This window comes from Pinus tabuliformis, chromosome 7, assembly GCF_031772625.1.
Source record: "Pinus tabuliformis cultivar Carrire ecotype Pingquan chromosome 7, CPIR1, whole genome shotgun sequence".
NCBI lineage: Eukaryota > Viridiplantae > Streptophyta > Pinopsida > Pinales > Pinaceae > Pinus > Pinus tabuliformis.
The window spans coordinates 2,024,885,371-2,024,906,314 of NC_142293.1; the positions used below are offsets into that span (position 1 = coordinate 2,024,885,371).

The following is a 20,944-nucleotide window of genomic DNA, read 5'->3' on the forward strand; positions in this document are numbered from 1 at the left end:
GGAGCATACTAACTGAACAATTTCTTAGTTTTACAGTTATTCTTATGAACTCTTAAAAGCTGCCCTTCTTTAAATCTCCTAAAATTATTAAGTAGAACTGAGCCAGAGAGAAAGTAGCAGTCCCCAATCTGATGCCCATTGTGTCATTCCCATCTTGGTGCAACCTTGTGTCATTTGATAATGATAGATCTGTCTTGTGAGTCTGAAGGAGGATTCGTTTTTTTATGGAAGTATAGAGTAAGTTTGGTTTAGTGGTGACTAGGCGATGACAACTGCTAACCAGTAGTAGGATTGCTTAATTTGGCATCTTCAGTAGCCACTAGAAACGCTTTGCGATGAGGAACTTGCATGTGATAGAGTACCTTTGAGCAGCTTGATCTTATTTTGAAATTTTGAATCCTCTTTATCTCTTCAACATCAAAGAAGTCATTTGGTTGTTCTGTAACCTGTTGTATGTTTCTCTTGCAGGCTATATCAATGATGAAGTCCCTCCAACGCTGGTATACATTCTGTTAAGTTGTGTAACAACAATATATTGTTAACTTCACATTAAGAATTTGAAGGAAAGACATCCAAAGTCAATAACTTAGTCAATTTTCCTTCTTCTTCTTCTGTGCAAGTCGTATATGTACTGAATTCTGTAATGATGTCATCAAATTTTTCTAACGTTTTACTTGCTACATTTGGTGTGTTCAGAGCCAAACAGATTTTACCAGGACTGTCAGTCTGTCTAAACACGATGATGCTTCACAACAAACAGAGGTAAGGTTTATTACACAAGATTTCACCAAGATCTAGTGGCTATGTATTAAATACAATTTTCTTTCGTGCCTTTTGCCAGTTGGTGGTAAGAAGATCAAATTCTAATGAATCCATGTTATACAATGTACTTGCACAATATGGCACTGACCCCATTAGAAATACAACCCATCTCATAACTACCATAGTTCTTCTGTAAAATTTCACTGCTTTATTAAATAATATATCCTTGTTTCCATACTATGTTGGTTTGTTGACGTCGGTGATCTATGAAAGAAATGGATTTTGATATTACTGGGCTTTTAAATTATAAATTTTAAAATGAATTTTCTGATTAAAGCCAGCTTTTGTTGTCTCCATTTTGCAAAGAAATCTTTCTAGGCATCTCGATTATCTAAACAAATTGGGGTCTGAACTATCAAAGGTTTCCAAAGATGAAGTTGTAACAAAGACCTCAAATTTTTTTACAACGAAAGTACGCAAAAAAACTATCTTGCTTTACTTCTATTAATGTACCATCCTTTGTACTTTCCTTAATGATTGCCCACGGATATTTACATCATTCCAATGAATGGTTTTAGGTTATTATTTCCCAGACAAAGCCATATATAGTTGCCAAAGATACTGACTTCAACATTGGTTACAACTTCTCTGGCAATGGAAATCTGGATATATTATTAACCAAGCATCCACTCTCAGGAGGTACACACGTAAATACTTGTCTACCTTCAATCATCCTCACTTTTCAATTTCTGAATTTTTTCCAAGACTAAACAAAGTGCTATTTCTAGATGATGATGTGGTCGTGCAAAGGGACTTGACACCTCTTTGGAGTATTAATTTGCATGGGAAGGTAAATGGTGCCATGGTGATTTGTGAAGTAAGGTTTCATCACTTGAGTAAGTACCTTAACTCTTCAAAGTTTTTCCCAAATGGTTTTGATAGAAATGCGTGTGCATGGATGTCTGGATTGAATATTATTGATCTTAATGTTGCTCTTTCTCTGTTCGACAGCAAAATAGGTATAATATTCCGTGGAGATTTGGGACATTGCCTGCAAGTCTGATTATTTTTTACAATATGACCCAAAGCCTGCAAGACTCTTGGCTTTCAGTTGGTTTAGGGCATGACTTTGGAATTGATCAGCTTGATATAGGAAAATCTCATGTTTTGCATTTTAATGGCAACTTGAACCCGTGGTTACAGATAGGTATTAATAAATACAAGCCATATTGCGCTAAGTATTTAAAACAAGAGGGTCAATTCATGCTTGAATGCAATGTCAATGGATGATGCTCTGATATATTTATGTGGATCATATCTCAAAATGGCAGATTTGTGAAGGCATAGCGGTGTGTGATGCCATGGAATGGATCGACGTGGTTTTGCAAAAGCCTTATTGGAAGCAAGCATGGATGTGTATTGGCTCATGGGCTAAACCTTTGAAACGAAATTATTCTTTTATTCAAGATTGTAATATCATTTAGTAAACGCTTCCAATTCTGGAAGCTATTCCAATTCATGAATCGTGTCCTTTTAGGTTCCTACGGTTTTGAATCTCATTGAATCTATGATTAGAATGCTGTTAATTTTCTGATATTGGCCTAGTCATAGGTAACTTATACAATATAGATGATAGAGGAGAATCATAATTTTAAGGACTCGAGACGTACTCTGATCAATTATTTGATTCTTTTTCTACTCAGAACAGTCTCAAAGAGTACAGGGAAACTAGGTTTCTGTATTTCGAGTTCATTCTTCCAGCAGGGCCTGCATTCCAATCAACTATAAAAAATGGTGTGAAAATTGCCTAAATGATAGAATTACTTGGCAAGAATATAAATATAGGGTTTTGAATATTTATCTATATTATGTTTCATTCCCATTTGAGGATTGAGCGAACGAGTTTTGGACACAGTTGAAGAGATCCCCCAAATTTTAGGGGATGGCACTCCAAAATATATAAAAAACTGTCAAGTTTTAACATTTTATATCCATTTTGACCTACAAAAATCTGGTTTTCTCTGAAAAGAAACCCCTGTAAATTCAAATTGAGTACCTATCTACCCCGCTGGAAGAAAATGGGGGGCTTCGCTCTCTTGCACTTGCATATCAGGTTAATAATATGGCTTCTTTTGCTTTATCCATGGGCTCAATCTTCCCAGCAAGAAGTTCCAAAGGACAGGAAGGAGAGTCCAGGAGGCCCCTGGCATTTTATTGTTGTAAATGTCAAAACAGCGACTTATATGAATTACTTATCTGTGGTTCACTCCATTTATTCTTTCCAAGCTCTGCACTTCCCTGCAGACCCGGCAAGGACTACCGCCACAGCAGTGGCTCCTTGTTTTATATTTAATTTTATTATATAATTTTTTATATACAAAGTAATAATGATAATGTAACAATATCTCCATGCTAATATATTTTTACTTTTAATATAGTTATTAAAAATATAATAAAACTATTAATTTAATTTAAATTATGTAATTTTTACAGAAAGACTTTGCTTAAATTATTATTACTTGTTAAATTCATAATGAAATCATCATTATTAGATATTATTTGTAAATATAAAATAATTCATTATTTTTATTAAAAAAAAAACAAATCCCCTAAAATTACCATTAATAATTTATTATAAAAAAAAAAAAAAAAAAAAAAAAAAAAAAAAAAAAAAAAAAAAAAAATTGACAGATATCAGGCTTTCACTCCAGCCAGCCATTTATATTTATATATATTTCCACACACTTTTTCATATTCTGAAATATATAAACTCGCACTTTCTGGGAAATTTGAAATATATAAACTCGCACTTTCTAGGAAACTAAACTCGTTCACGGTAAAGTGAACCGATATTTCCTTCTGCCCCACCGGTGCTTCCTTCCTTCTGCCTCCCCTGTAGAGGGAACGTTCACATCTTTTTCTTGGTAGCTGTTGCAGAGCCTCATGGAACGTTCACATCTTTTTCTTGGTAGCTGTTGCAGAGCCTCATGGAAATAGCCCACCACTTTTCCATGTTGCCTTCCCTTATAATTACCCTCACCAGGCACATGAGTTCATTCATATGTTTGAGTGGTATTCAAATAGGGAAATTGATGATGGAGCAAATGAAGATGCCATTCTGCAGCCCATCAATTAAAAAGATGAGCCGCAGGAAATTGAAGAACACCACTGAAACTTATGTGCTGTTGGGTGTTTATATTGTATTCCAACTTGCAGTCTTGGGGTCTCTGTTGAGCATTCACTCTGATAATCCCTCTCCCTCTCCCTCTCAGCTGCAGAGTTGTGGACATGGCAACTCTTGGGTTCCTCTTCACATTTATATCTCTGCTCTTGCCTGCCTTTCCACCCTTCTCGCCTTTGCCTTCGCCTTCATTACAGAAACCCATCTGGATCGCCGGATGGTCCTCTTACAAAAAGCTTCTGCCTCTCTGATAAGTACTACAGAAAGCGGACGCTCTCCATGTTCATGTTCATGTTCTTGGAGTTACAAGGACTACTTTACCCCTTACAGGGTCGCTCTCTCTGTTTATGTGCTTGCCTTCTTTCTCAATGTCTTCAACACATCCAGGCGTTTACTCTGCTGAAATCCTCACGTTCTTTCGAGTCTCAATTCTACTCTCTTCTCCTGCACACTGGCTAGGATCTTTAACTGATGTATGAAATTTTCTGAAGTATGGTATTAGGGTTATTGAGGTTAAATAAATGGTTGAATCATTATAAATATCTATCTGTTGTTGTCAAGCACTTTGGATTTACAGTATTAGTTGCAGCATATGTTGGGAGGTAATGAATTGGCTTCTATTCCATTCATGTATTTGATTTTGAAGCAAATGGAAATTTCATTCCTGGCCCAACAATCAATTGGATCACAGAGAGCTAAATAAATGTTAAAATTATCTGAAACCTTTATTTAGGTTTGTTAAAATATACTTGTTACATTATTACTTATTACCAATGGTAGAATTAGATGTCAATAATCTCTATTTATGTTTGTTAAAGTAATTTGTTGCGTACATTACTTGTTACATTATTATTTATTACTGATGGTAGAATTAGATGTCAATAATCTCTATTTATGTTGGTTAAAGCAATCTGTTGTGCTAATTACTTATTACATTATTATTTATTACTGATGGCAGAATTAGATGAATTGGCATGGCAACCTTGGCTGCAAATAATGTAATGTACCAAGTTATATTTTGCAATAATTTTCACAATTACAATTGAGGCATTTTTAATAAACACTATGCAAAAAATAACACTATCAATGATTTTTCACTAATTATCATGTAAGGATATTTTGTCAAATATATTGCATACAACTTAACATGAAACCCTCATTTTACAGTGAGTATAAGCAACAACTAGACCATATTATTTAAATATGAATTTGAATATAAATGAGAATATGGTTAACATGAAACCTTTGCTTTACACTGAGCACAAACAATAAACTCAACCTTATTATATTAAATATGAATCTGAACATACATGAGAACCTATTAAGGCACCAGCAAAATGGATGACAATGACATCTCCAATTAATTCCTTGATGCCTCAATGAGAAACCTAGATGGCTCCTTCATATATTGTTAAGATTAAATCCACAAATTGACCTAGTGAGGAATCTGAGTGATTCCTCCTTAGGGTGGAGTCTTTCACCACTAAAGATTAGTTATTTAGAGCAACTAAGGTGGGTGATTTGTCCACCAAAGAAGGTCATGCTCATGGTTATAAACCCTCAAGCAAGCTCCAAGAGCCAAAGTAAACAATCCATCAAATATACATGCATGCCTAAAGAATAATCTTGAGCTCCCTTTTATAATCTTTGGTCATCCCAATACCATGAGTAAGTATACTATGGGTATCATTACCATGGGAAAGTAATTCATGGGCACCAATACCATGTGCAAGTAAATACATCATAATGTGACCTTATAAAGTTATCCCCTATTTTTTACCGCATTTTAATCTAATTAAATAAATTATTTCCCATGCATTTATCACTTGGAGAAGGGACATGAGAGTCCTCCTTCCTTGAGATTGTTTCTTCTCAAGCTATGTCATAACTGCACATCAATACCCATGTCCCAAATGTGCCACTGTGTCACTCCATGCCACTATACTATCCAACCACCAATAAATCCCTTGATGCTTGGGTCCTGAATATACCATTATATCATCTAGCCACAAGTGGATCCACTGTAGTGTGAACCATCCCTTAGAATCATCCCTGGTAAATCTAAAGGGAACATATCCTGATGTGCCAGTGGGGGTGTCATTGTTGCACTAATCATCTGCTCCCCTAGAACCCAATCCACCAAATGGAAAACATCCTCACCATCCCATGCCCAACACTATGTCATGCCAATGACATCCCACCTAAAAAGATCCTACCAAAGCACACTAGATATCTTGTTATCCTAGTAGTTGAGATTATACCTAGACATCTCATGGACCTTGCATAGTTCCTTGCCAAACAATCATGCCCCATGGGCTAACCTATACTTTGATGGGATTCTAAAAGGACATGTGAAATCCTTCACCCAATCAAATATTCTATCAATGTAACCACAACCATACACCTTTGGTAGACCTAATACAAGGCCCATAGATACACTCTCCAGTTTTGGATCTAGATTAGCCACGTCCTGTAATAAGCATGCCAAACAATCATGACTTGATTTGTTCTGTTGACAATTCATACACTCAATCTCATTACCTGGCATAACACCTCCAAATCCCTCCCCATAGAACCTCTATCTGACCTGATTATAAATGTTGCAATCCCCAAGATGAATTTCCAATAGTGAAGCATGGACCACTCTCATAGTCTTGTCCTTGAGTATGGACTTAGGGACGAAGCAAATGATTTTTTCCTCTATTATATATTCATCATCTCATAGGTGTCCATCCCTCAATGTAGAGGAAAACTTGTTCTCTAAATTTTCCATCCCCATGAATACCCAATATCTACATGTTATTGGTCTCCTAGATAAAATACCAGCAACAACGTCATCCATGCTCTCTATAAACCCGATATTGTGCCCCGCCACTTTGTCAAAAGATATACCTAATCATGTTGCTCATGATATCTCACCTCGAGTGATTTTGAGAAATCATTGTTACATCAAATGAATCTTGGACAACCCGTCAAGCTTTGTCACATGATGACATTATCCATCCGGATCCCATTGTCCATTTTGGATTATGTCATCCCAAATATTTGAGGGCTCCTATTGCACTATACCTCTAGCTAGAAGTATCTTTCCAAACATCACTAACTCAGTGGGATACCAACTCATAATCTCTCTCCATTCCATCTGAAATGGAATTTTGAAATAGGAAGTATCAACAAGAATGATATTACTTTTAGAGTCCATAGCCTTCCATGGAATTTGCCTTCCATCATCTTTAGTTATCAACGACTCTTGAAAAAGACCTCGTGTATAAACGCAAACATAAGGAATATTCCCACCATGTTGATGTTGTGCCACTCTGATTTCAACTAGAATGCTCATATACTAAAGCTCTATCTCATGATCTTGGTCAACCTGTAAAAGCAAGTTGGTTCCTTTTTCCTCATACCACCTCACCTCCCCATTATGCAAATGTGGATCCATGGTACTGCAAGCCTTTTTTATGTACTCCGCAAGGCAGATGCTTTGTAACTCTAGTGTAGGCTTCTTTTCTTGCCTCATTAGAAACTCTAATTGTTTCCAACATGAGTAAGATTAGTAACTATCCTAGCACACTTAACTCCAAGGGATGTAAACTCATTGTCCTGTTATAGTATGGTATCCTTGAGCGTCTTGGTTCTCTCCTTCGCTTCTTGAAAGTCTTCTTTAAGATATTTAATCACTTCTTGAATATTCCCAGTGACTATCATTAGAAAGTCCTATAGAAGAGATTGGTGAAGTGATACAACAATTTTTTGGATGCCATATAAGACTGAATTTCCACACAAGGCTTATCCATCTCCTTTGGTTTGAACCCTACCAACTCCTCATCAAGCAAGTAAGGGTTTAGCTTCCCTTCATATTGTTTGACAACATCATGTACCAAGTTATAACCACTGTATAATTGACCTGTTGTTGTTTTAGGACATCCAATAATAAAGATATAATGGGCTAGAAAATAGCATCACTTTCGCCAAACTCATCAATAATTGTACCCATGATGATTCTCATGTGCTCATGAATGGATTGTCCCTGGTCCTTATTGATAGCATCGATGAAATAATGAAACAATTGTAAAACAAGATCATGATAACCATAGTTAATAATAATAGCACATGACTTTACCTATGTCATTAATTTTAGAATATTGGCCCTCTTTCCAAAATATGGATTATCCATTTGATCTAGCCCCTAGAAGTTTCCCCAGCCAACTGAAATATTTTCCGCATTATATCCGCCTTATAAGAGGCTTCAAGAGTTGTAACCCTTAAAACTTCACTCAAACTATGTGCAACAACAAGTTTAACCTCTCCATCTTTATGCCACAATAGCATGTCCTCACCCATTCAAGCCACTATTGGAACCATAGTTGCTAGATTCAACTAAGAAGGTGCCTCTCCCACCATTTGTAATTGCCTTGTCACCTCCATCAACAAGCTAAGAAGGACATCTTTGGATGGAGACAATTGTCCAAGTTAATCTCCTACTCTAAAAATTTATTGCAAAAACTCCATCAAGGCAATGAAACTTAATGTCAAAAGTAATCTACCTTCTATTGTTGATCCTCATCAGACTGTAATATACCCTTTAGATAGATAACGCACTTCTCACACAAGTTTTTATGGGGACTATTATGTTCATCAGCAAAAGTTTATGTTGCTTATTATAGTATAGACATAATTCCAAATATTTGCAACTTTGTCTTAGTAGTGTCCACCTTCACACCTTCAGTCAAGAATGTATGACCAAAGTATCGTAATACTTTTCCTTGAGCAAAGTAACTAGGACTCATAAACATTAACAAGTCTTGCTCCATGTTCATAATATTATATTACCTTCATTGTCCAATTTCTAGTAACAAGTTGTGGGCCATTGAGACCTTAGCATTAGTAATTGAAACGCACACTAGTTATTGGGAAGGAGGAGGATGTGAGATAGTATAGCACAGGGCGGACAAAGGCAAGGCAATTCAATACCTTTGTTTCCTTTAGAGTTATAAAATAACTTGTAATATATGGTAAGTTTACTATTTCAACCTGAAAGGGTTCAACAAGTATCTCACTCTAAAGGATAAGCCCCTATGGGTTCCTCATTCTAAATTCTAATTCTAATAAAATTTCCCAATATACCATAAGAAATTGTATGACCCACAATTTCACTAATAACAAGCAAGGTGTTAAAGAGAATAGTGGATAACCTTTTCCTGGACTTGTTTGACATGAATTCCATTGGATACCTCACCGTATCACCCACAAGAACATTCATTACAGATTAAGAGTTCGATTCATGTCAGCTTTGTTAACTTACATGGCCATAAGGAACCAACTAAATTGGCATTATGCTACCATGATGTAAAGCAATTCCCATCCTCCAAAATGCAAGTCATAGTTGGGGACTCAGGAGGCTAGAAAAACAAATTTCAACTGCATTTGGATGCCATATAAGACTGAATTTCCACACAAGGCTTATCCATCTCCTTTGGTTTGAACCCTACCAACTCCTCATCAAGCAAGTAAGGGTTTAGCTTCCCTTCATATTGTTTGACAACATCATGTACCAAGTTATAACCACTGTATAATTGACCTACTATTGTTTTAGGACATCCAATAATAAAGATATGATGGGCTAGAAAATAGCATCACTTTCGCCAAACTCATCAATAATTGTACCCATGATGATTCTCATGTGCTCATGAATGGATTTTCCCTGGTCCTTATTGATAGCATCGATGAAATAATGAAACAGTTGTAAAATAAGATCATGATAACCATAGTTAATAATAATAGCACATGACTTTACCTATGTCATTAATTTTAGAATATTGGCCCTCTTTCCAAAATATGGATTATCCATTTGATCTAGCCCCTAGAAGTTTCCCCAGCCAACTGAAATATTTTCCGCATTATATCCGCCCTATAAGAGGCTTCAAGAGTTGTAACCCTTAAAAATTTAGTCAAACTATGTGCAACAACAAGTTTAACCTCTCCATCTTTATGCCACAATAGCATGTCCTCACCCATTCAAGCCACTATTGGAACCATAGTTGCTAGATTCAACTAAGAAGGTGTCTCTCCCACCATTTTTGATTGCCTTGTCACCTCCATCAACGAGCTAAGAAGGACACTTTGGATGGAGACAATTTTCCAAGTTAATATCCTACTCTAAAAATTTATTGCAAAAACTCCATCAAGGCAATGAAACTTAATGTCAAAATTAATCTACCTTCTATTGTTGATCCTCATCAGAATGTAATATACCCTTTAGATAGATAACGCACTTCTCACACAAGTTTTTATGGGGACTATTGTGTTCATCAGCAAAAGTTTATGTTGCTTATTATAGTATAGACATAATTCCAAATATTTGCAACTTTGTCTTAGTAGTGTCCACCTTCACACCTTCAGTCAAGAATGTATGACCAAAGTATCGTAATACTTTTCCTTGAGCAAAGTAACTAGGACTCATAAACATTAACAAGTCTTGTTCCATGTTCATAATATTATATTACCTTCATTGTCCAATTTCTAGTAACAAGTTGTGGGCCATTGAGACCTTAGCATTAGTAATTGAAATGCACACTAGTTATTGGGAGGGAGGAGGATGTGAGATAGTTTAGCACAGGGCAGACAAAGGCAAGGCAATTCAATACCTTTGTTTCCTTTAGAGTTATAAAATAATTTGTAATATATGGTAAATTCACTATTTCAACCTGAAAGGATTCAACAAGTATCTCACTCTAAAGGATAAGCCCCTATGGGTTCCTCATTCTGAATTCTAATTCTAATAAAATTTCCCAATATACCATAAGAAATTGTATGACGCACAATTTCACTAAGAACAAGCAAGGTGTTAAAGAGAATAGTGGATAACCTTTTCCTGGACTTGTTTGACATGAATTCCATTGGATACCTCACTGTATCACCCATAAGAACATTCATTACAAATTAAGAGTTTGATTCATGTCGGCTTTGCTAACTTACATGGCCATAAGGAACCAACTAAATTGGCATTATGCTACCATGATGTAAAGCAATTACCATCCCTCCAAAAATGCAAGTCATAGTTGGGGACTCAGGAGGCTAGAAAAACAAATTTCAACTGCATTTGGGGATATATCAATCAATGTTTTGGCACAACAACTTCTATGTCAAAACTCTCTGAGATGAACCACATGTATATGAACAAAAAGGTGGAGTTGAGGATTTGTCCACATGAAAGTTCAAATTAAATCATTTAAGTCGGTCGCATATGTGAATTATCTCAATCAATATGAAGACATTTCTGTCAAATTATCTCAGTCGGATATGCCAGATATTTCTAAAATACATGCAAATCAGGAATACGAATTATATTCGTCGAATATGAAAATTACCAATGTGATATTCATTACATATGAAAATTATCTCAACTCCTTTGCAGCATATGTGAATTATCAATGCTACAAAACATGTCAATTATTGACACTGTCATGGCTTCATTTCATTAGTTTTTTATTTTATTTATTTATTTTATTCTTTTAGGAGAAAAAACAAAACAACCTTCATTTATTAAATATATGTTTACATAGATAGATCTTTACACAGTAAGCCTGAATACATATCTAGGAAATGGTAATCGATAAACACGTATATAAACTTCGCCATTGCAAAAAAATCAATATTCAAAAAGAGAAACATAGGACGCCCATGAACCAAAGGATAGTCAGAAATATACTAGATATAAACTAGAGAGAAAAAATATATGGAAGAGGTGTTCCAGAGGGCGCACGGATAGAGAAAAACAAGCATAAGGAAGAAAAAGCATAATGGAAATCGATCATAGAAGCCATACAAAAACAAATCAAGGATGGGCCAAGAAGAATTAGATCTCAAAATTTCTTTCTCCACTAATGAAACCATTTACTAGGTTCTCTAAATTCATCAACCCTGGAAGGGGAGAGATGCCACCCTTGGATAATGGATCAAATTCAGAGTTATGCTCTCTATAAACATGCTGGAAGGATATCTCTGAGAAAAAGGGCATTAAGGACTTGATATTCTCCATCCAGTTGCATAATGAAGGAAACTTGAGAGCATTTCTCCCTTGAACCCATTGAATGATTGAATATGCATCATCAATGATGAAGATCTTCTCAATGGAAATCCAAAGGGAACACTGCATCACCCCCCAAAGGGCCACCATTTCAGTGCTACAATTTGATTTAATACCACAATACCAAAAGAAGCGATAGTCTTAGGATGGATTTATCTTGATGAGGACTCCACACCCACACTTTCCTCTAGAAGAGGCCCTGTTAAAATATCTAATTGGGAATGAATCCCCCAAATCAACATAGGATACAAAGTGAGAATGTGGCTTGGTATTCTAGGGTCCTATCTCCTGGAAGTATGAAACAATCATGAGGCTGAAAATCATGACATCCCGGGGTTTATCCTCTAAAATACACCCATTCCTAGAGCACCAAATCCCCCATAGAATATACAGAGGGATGGCTCTATATTCTTTCGATCTTGTTGCCTAGGAAACAAGATAATAAATTATTGAAGAGCGGTCCACTTGAACATTAATCTTAAGTAATCTTGAAACTTCCTCCCAAATAACTACCGCAAAGGGGAAATTTAAAAAAAGATGTGCATTGTCTTCTAAAGCTAGTGCGTGGAGTGGAAATCTCCCTAGCCCCTGAGAGCCCCTCTTCATTAGATTTTCCCAAGTAAGGATTCGATTGTGAATATTCAGCCACATGAAGCATTTGAGCTTGAGTGGAACTTCCCAGTTCCACATGTCAGCAATCTAGTTTGCAAAGGGGTTCAGTTAATTATTCATAGAGATATAAGAGTAGAAACATTCCCTACAATGACATGCCCACCACATACATGCCTATCTTGTTTTTGGGATAATGAGATTCCAAGCTCGCTCAACTGATTGTGACAAAGTTCCCATTCAATTTCAAGATTCTCCAAAAGGAAAATCTTCCAAGCATGGGGCCAGATAGTTGGAGAGAAATTGGAAGGGTGGTCATCACTAAGACTTGCAAGGATATGAAATCCTTCCAGATTTAGCATTTGAATATTAGGAGATGAAAGGATATGATTTATAGGAAATTCCTTGATTGTGTCCATACCAATAACAATTTTTCCCCGTCGCCCACCTACAATATAGATTACCACATAACCAAGGGTTAGAAATCATTAAGCTGCGCTAGATAAAATATTCTTTGGAATTTGATGGTGCCCCCGCTGCAATCCAATCCTCCATATTTGATTGTTGAAGATACTTTTCCAAAAACTATGTCTTTCCATAGACCATTTCCATTGAAGAACTTGATGAGCCCTAGTAATGCAACAAGAATGTTGCAACTCCCAAGGCTACCAACTTAAATTATTAGCCTGAGGTTTGTACAAACTTAAGAGGTGTCGGCACTATATGTGCAACATACAATGTGTCCTTCTTTCATTGACCTAATGTAATGGAGTGAATGTCATGAAATCAAAGCCTAAACTAATTACAAAAATGGAAATGTTGCTCTATTTGCAAGAAATGGAAATGTTACTTGCTCAAATCTAAACATTAATCGTAATTGCAAGAAGGTAAAGGTTATGCCATTTGTAGGAATGAAAAGTACTTGTCTATTTGCATAATATAAACCTTGTGCTACTTGCAACAATGTGAATCATTAGTATAGTTGCATAGTGTGAAACATTGTCTTGAAAACAAACTAATCCTATGCAAGAACAACAATTTGTAATTGAAATCCTAAAAGCATCAATATAAAGAAATAGGCCTAATCTACTTTGTAAAAAGGAAAGTCATAAGTGGTGTTTATTCTTCCCCAATAATGGATTTATAACCTATGGGTCATTATTCAAGCTGAAGAGACAAAAACCAAACTTTTGGAGAAAATCCGGTCAAGTTTACATGTGCTACAAGAGGTGCTACACAAGGCCCTATTTTGCTACACGAGTGAGATAACTTGTCGAATTCCCAAGTAAATCAAATGAAAATGGGATGAAATTTTTTTTGTTATTAAGTAGGATGTCTTAGGACTCCATTCAGAGTGGAATCACTCCAAAATACCCCCGTTAACATGTGCTAAAAAATAGAAAAAAATTACTACTATTTTGCTACAAGGGATTTCCAAAAATTCTAGATTTGTGAACTAGTAGACCAATCCAAGTATCTCAATGATGAATATGACTTTTCAAAGATGTTATAAGGATGCATCATTCTTTTGAATATCTAAATAACCTAAAAAACAAATCACTTCAATAATTTAACCAATGTAACTTATAGCAAAAGAAGCATGAATAGAAAATGCAGAAATAAGAGATGCAAGTGAAAAAGACATCCAAAGGACATAAAAAATTTGTACAAGGGGGCTTTGAGGCTCATGGGATAGCCAATCCCAAGGACAATCGAAATCCTATGAAGGAAACCAATGTTTAGAAGCTAAAATGGCACCAAACTTCATTATATGAATTAATCAAATTACATACCTTCTAGAAATGAAAGTGGAGTTGCTAAATAACAATTTTTCTCCACGAGATGGTTAGACTCATGCCTGAGCGCTCTGCAACCTAGGATTTTTTGCTCGGCCCTGCAACAGCGCAGTCTGAACCCTCCCTGCTTCTATTCTCTGTCAGCATTCCTCCTTGCGGCAGCAACTGCTGGCATAGACCGCACTGCAATGGCTGACCCTCAGGGGGGGCTTCAAAGCCTTCCCCCTCAGCCAAGAGAGATAACCAAGTGAAGGAACTGACAAAGCCTTCTGGTCCAGAACAAGTAAACACGGATACAAGAGATTTCCCAATGCAAGATATGACAAATTCTCCCACTGATCAGTTAGACAGGTGTAGTGAAGTACAAGAAGGAAAGATTGGGCAACAGGAAATGCCCAAGGTTACATCAACAACATGAAAACCCATAGCAGCTGAACGACCCAAGATAGAACTTCCCGGCCAAAGAATCAATGGTCAAATCCAGTACATGAAGGACCATGCGCTCATTGGAAAATTTATTGGATACTGGCTGACTGAAAAAGCTTTGCAAGGATGGATCTCTGCCAAATGGAAACCCAAGGGACATGTCACCCTGCAGCTAGGACCAAAAAGGTTTTTCACTAAGATTTTCATTTGCATCAAAGACCGGATTAGGGTTATGGATGAAGGTCCCTACTTCTTCAACTCTGTTGGTCTGTATTTAAGGGAATGGGTAGAGAGATTTAACCCAGACAAGGAGGATTTCAGCTGGGCACCAGTTTGGATCGAGATGTACTCGCTCCCGTTGGAATATTGGGATGAAGAATCACTAAGAGACATTGGCAAGGGGCTGGGGGAGTTTATAAAAATTGTTGAGGAAACGAAGTTGGGTAGATACACCTCCTGTGCCTGTATTTGTGTCTTCATGCGCCTGGACAAAGCCCTTTCGGACTTGGTAAGTCTCTTCCATGATGACTTTGAATGGATCCAACCCTTATATTTTGAACATGTACCCTTTCGCTGTCACAAGTGTCATGTCCATGGGCATCTTTTTCAGGACTGCCCTATAAATTCTAAACCCAAAACCTTAGATCCCTTAGACAAGTCGACTCGTGATGGATTTACCATGGTCGCAAATCGAAAAAGATCGCATAAAAAACCCTCCTCCAGGAAAAAGCCCATGCAGAATGCTGCCTCCATTCCCTCGACAAGCAATAGCTTTCAGGTTCTTGCTAAAACTTCAAAAGACCCACTGCAGAGCATTTTTCCAATCCCATCGTTGATCATTACGACCTCTCCCCCCCCCCCCTGTCTAGCTCTTCTCCTACTCCCCTGCCCCTGAGTGACAACATCGAGATTCCTAAGGCAACTCGAAAGGACCCTGATTGGAAACCTAATGGAATGGATGTTGACGGTATCCCCAGCCAGACACTGCACTTAGAAATCACCTCAGCAGAAAGTAGTCAGATGCAACATATGGAAGAAGAACCGGAAAGCATTTATTTGGGAGGACTTGACATCTTCGAGCTTGAACAAGCATGCAGAAGGAAAGACTACGACAATATTCAAGAGCATCAGCTCAATACCCTAGAAGTCATCATCTCCAGGGCTTACCAACAACAACAACTAGGCATACAATCGGGCAGTCAATGGGATGGCAGCTTCTTTGCTAAAGACTCCAAAAAACATGGAAGAAAGACAGATCTTCAAAGAACTATTGCACTAGGGAAAATCCTGGTAGACTCAGGCAGATACGCTAAGTTGACAAATTACTACAAGCCTACAACAAATAGTGAATCATGAAGCTCACTTCATGGAATCTAAGAGGGCTCAATAGCCCCGGCAAACTTTGAATGATAAAAAACATGATAAAATAGGAGCAGCCCCAGATCTTCTTTATTCAGGAAACGAAATGTAATAGTAACACACTTGGAAACATCCTCTCTACAACATGGCCAGGTTGTCACTCGGTTGCAGTGGATGCTTCGGGTGCCTCAAGGGGACTAGAAATTTCTTGGAACACGCAAGCTATAACGCTCTCAGACTTTCATGCCTCCCATCACATTATATAGGCTACTTTTCATATAATTGGCACCAACATTCATGGCCATCTCTCCAATGTCTACTTCCCACAGGAAGTAGGCAACAAAATTGCTATTTTAGACACAATAGAAGTGCTCAGCTTCAATAGGCTCCATCCTCCTTGGATCATTGGAGGAGACTTCAACATGATCACCAAGCTGGAGGAAAAGCAGGGAGGCCGAGCCAAGCTGGAACAGGAAAATGGCCACTTTAAAGATTTTATCCAAAATAATATGCTAATTGATCTGCAATTCTGTAATGGAATGCACACCTGGAGCAATCGCAGGGTTGGGCGACATCAAATTGCTTCCAAACTAGACAGATTCCTCATTTTAGATAATGTAGTGCATCTTGGGGGTGACATTTCAGCATCAATTCTTCCATTTTCAGGCTCAGATCATTGGCCTATCTCTCTCCAATGGCAAATACCAGACAACTCTACCAGGCATCCTTTCCGCTTGGAAGCTTTTTCGCTCACCCACCCCACCTTCAATGACCTCATCAGATCCACTTGGACCAACTTCCCTTTTCCAAAGGGATAAAAAATGTTTCAATTTCAATAGAAACTCAAATTCCTAAAATCCCAAATCAAGCGTTGGAATCAAGAGACTTTTGGCAACATCTTCCAGGCTCAGCAAGATCTAAACAAAGAAATGAGAGATCTCTAGCAACAAATAATCACAGAGGGCTACAAGGAAGAGACTTTGGAATAGGAAAAGCTCATTCACAGTCAATTGGAGGAGAGAAGAAAGCAGGAAGAAATTCTCTGGAAGCAAAAATCTAGAATTAGATGGTTGAAAGAAGGAGAAAGGAACACTAAATTCTTCCACATAACCACCATACAGAGAAGAATGCACAACACCATCTCTTTCATATAGAAGTGAGGGGGGGGGGAGAGTGGAAAGCCATGTAGAGATCGAACAGGAGTTTATCAATCACTTCCTGGAGGGCCATCAAGAACCCCAAATTGATAGATGGCCTGCTATAGAAAAGATCACTCAAAATGTGCTGAAAATTATCACAGAAGAACACAACCAACTTCTTCTTTGACTAGTAATGCCTCAAGAGGTGGATTTGGCTATGAACCAGCTCAAGGAGGGAAAAGCTCCTGGTCTGGATGGCTTCACTACTACCTTCTTCCACTCTTTCTGGGATCTTATCAAAGAGGAGGTGTGGCTAGTGGTGGAGGAATCACGCACTCTTCATTGGCTTCTGCCCTCTCTGAACTCAACTTTCATCGCCCTCATCCCAAAAGAAGAGAATACCAGTACTCCAGACAAATTCCGTCCAATCGCACTATGCAATGTTATTTACAAGGTGATATCCAAAGTCATTGCTAACAGGTTGAAGCCGCTTTTTCCCTTGCTCATATCGCCTGAACAATCTGGATACGTAGAAGGAAGACAAATATTGGACGGCATTATCCTCACTCATGAAATCATACACTCCCTCAAGCACTCCAAACAGGCAGGTATGATTCTCAAGATTGACCTCTCTAAAGCTTTTGAAAAGTTAAGCTGGACTTATATTCAAAAAATGCTAACAGCCTTTAGTTTTTCCCCAATGTGGGTTCAATGGATTCTGAGTTTAATTTCCACAACATTTTTCTCTATCCTCATAAATGGCATACCCTCTCGACCTTTCAACCCCTCTAGAGGCATTAGACAAGGGGATCCTCTTTCCCCATTCCTTTTTGTTCTAATGGTGGAAGGTCTGGGTCGCCATATCAAACATGCCCTCCTCTCCCAGCATCTCAAACTTCTATCCATACACAACTCTCCAGCTATCACTCATCAACAATTCGTGGATGACAACATGTTGTTTGGGTACCCTTTTGTTCAAGTAGCCTCCCTTTTTAAATCCCTTCTGAATTATTTCTCTGATGCTTCAGGGATGAGCAACAGCCAAATCGCAGATCTTCTTTTTTCACACCCCCTTGTTACTCAACAGGCTATTACCCATATTCTGGGCTTCTCCATAGCATCCTTACCTTCCAAATACCTTGGAGCTCCCTTAATAGATTCTGCCATCAAGCACGCCTCTTAGCGTATGCTCCTTGAGAAACTTGAATCTTGTCTCACTTTATGGACTCAAAGAACTCTGAACATGATCCAGGTGGATATTGGTGGCCACCTACCAAGTCCACCTGGACCCCCACCATTGTTTCTCTCAGCATTTTTAGTTTCCTTAATTATAGCACAACTTACTATTTTTAGCAGTTTTTCGGGTCCTGAACTTCCGGAGCCGTTTTGAGGCCCTAAACGACGTTTTTTGGGAAATCTAGGAAAGTGGTAGTGCTCGGATAGATCTTTCTAACGAGCTATCGTACGCGTCAAACGGAGATCGTATGCCAAAATTACGACCCCGGGAAGTTGGTGTACCAATTTACCCAAACAGGGCCCACAGTTTGGCGTTTCATCTTCTAGGGTTAGGTTTTGGAATGTTAAGGGTTTTTCATTCTTTCTCAACAATAAATAGGCCTTCGAGCCTCATTGTAACACAGTTTAGAGGCATGTAGCCACCACATCTCTTCTCAGAGATAAGCTACCATCGCCCTAGCTAGTTTATTTCATTACTGTTTGTAAACATATTTCAGTATTTTACATTAATGAAATGAAGCATTATTTCCGCTGCATATCTCTGTTTATGGTTATCTCTGTAATTTTTTGCGTTCCTGTTTAAGTCCGGATCAGTGGTATCAGAGCGGTCTGCTTTTTCTTTGTTTTTCTTTGCATATCCCCAACAAGGTTGGTATATAAGGAGTTAGGGATTGAACTGGTCGAACCTTTGCAAGACCAACCTCGCAAATCCCGACGGCGTCCCATGGCGGATGAGAAGAAAGACGAGGGGGCAGGAGATCCTATCAATATCTTGCTCGAAGAAGCCCTCGAGCGACAACGGAACGCGATGATGGACAGCTTTGCCTAGATCATTCAGCGGCTACCCAGAAGCGACGCATCGGCTTCCAGCAGCTATTCTGGAAATGCCATGCCCTTTAATGTACAAGTTAATTTTGAAATCCCCATATTCGAGGGTCAGATAGACGCAGATGCCGTAGATAAATGGTTAAATTTTCTAGAGGGTTATTTTTCTGTTCATGAATTTTCGAGTCGGGAAAAGATTGTTTTCGCTCTTCTCAAAGCATCCCCCCACGTTAAGGACTGGTGGGAAACCTACTGCGAGCAGAAGGATGAAAGTACTGGCTCACTATTTTCAGCCGCACCCACCTAGGATTCATTCCGGGATGCCATCAAGGAGCAGTACTACCCTGTCGAAAGCTATGAGGATGAATACATAAAGTGGACCACGCTACGACAGGGAAGGGACCAAGACGTGCCGGAGTTCACCAATATTTTCCATACCCTTCGCACAAAGTTGGGTATTAAGGATTCGGAGTAGCATTTGATACTCAAATACCACGGCTACCTGCACAAGTACATCCAAGAAGAAATATAATTCCTGAACATCTCCTCGCTCGGCACAGCATACCGATATGCCGTCAAGGTCGAGCAGAAGTTTAAACAAAAGAAGCGAGACTTTGGATCTGCGAATCCAAAGCAGGGGAAAGGTGCCCCTAAACCACAGAACAAAAGACAAAGCAAAGGCGGGGCAGCCCAAGACAACCCGCCGAAGCTGCAAGCAAAGAACAGCGCCGCGAAGCCGAAAAAGGACACGGGAAAATGGTGTGAGTTCCATAAGAGCTCCACTCACAACACAAGTGAGTGTCGGGCCAAGCAGTCACTGGTGGCTGAGCTAAAGGTTTCAGAATCAGATGCATGTTCCGACTCTGAGTCAGAACCTGACAAGGGGAATGACAAAGGGAAGCAGATCATTGATGCGTATCCCAACGCCACTGTTGCTACCGCTAAGATCTAGAAAAATGAACTCGAAGATCCAGAGGAGGAGAAGTGTCTCTTCCACTCCTAGATGTGGGTAAAGGGCTCCCTGCTATAGTTCATTATTGATAGCGGGAGCCAAAAGAACCTCGTTTCGGCAGAGGTCGTGAAGCGGTTGGGCTTATTGACCACAACACATCCACAACCGTACACCGTCCGGTGGCTTCACCAAGGACGAGATCTTCGCGTGAGCCAGCAGTGTCGCCTTCCATACAACATCAAGCCCTTCACGGATGAGGTATTGTGTGACATTGCTCCCCTTGAAGTTTGTGATGTATTATTAGGACAACCATACTTGTGGAAGCGACATGCTATGTATGAATCAAGGCCTCGTGTTGTTATTATTACATTGGAAAATAAGTTGTACAGGATACCAGAGGTAGCACCACCTACCGCCATCTCTTTGATTACTGCAAAACAATGCAGTAAGCTCATTTCCAAAACCGGGAAATTTGTTTTCCTGATGATACGCTCTCAAGGAAAGAAGAAGACGGTGGCCACGGCCTCCAGACAGGGCCCCTCCGCATGACAACTACAGATGGACAAGGTC

The 20,944-nt window shown here is 38.6% G+C and overlaps 1 protein-coding gene across 1 annotated transcript; it reads left to right on the plus strand.

The window, feature by feature from the left end:
- The first annotated feature begins 3,808 nt into the window (after positions 1–3,808).
- Positions 3,809–4,489, plus strand: LOC149256624 (uncharacterized). Its single transcript, XM_089457480.1, has one exon. The coding sequence runs from the start codon at positions 3,810–3,812 to the stop codon at positions 4,344–4,346; it is 537 nt and encodes a 178-aa protein (XP_089313606.1). The 5' UTR covers position 3,809; the 3' UTR covers positions 4,347–4,489.
- The last annotated feature ends 16,455 nt before the right edge of the window (positions 4,490–20,944 follow it).

What these genes read in the sequence shown, in the direction of transcription:
- LOC149256624 (XM_089457480.1), top strand. Translation starts at nt 3,810, where the DNA reads ATGAGTTCATTCATATGTTTGAGTGGTATTCAAATAGGGAAATTGATG.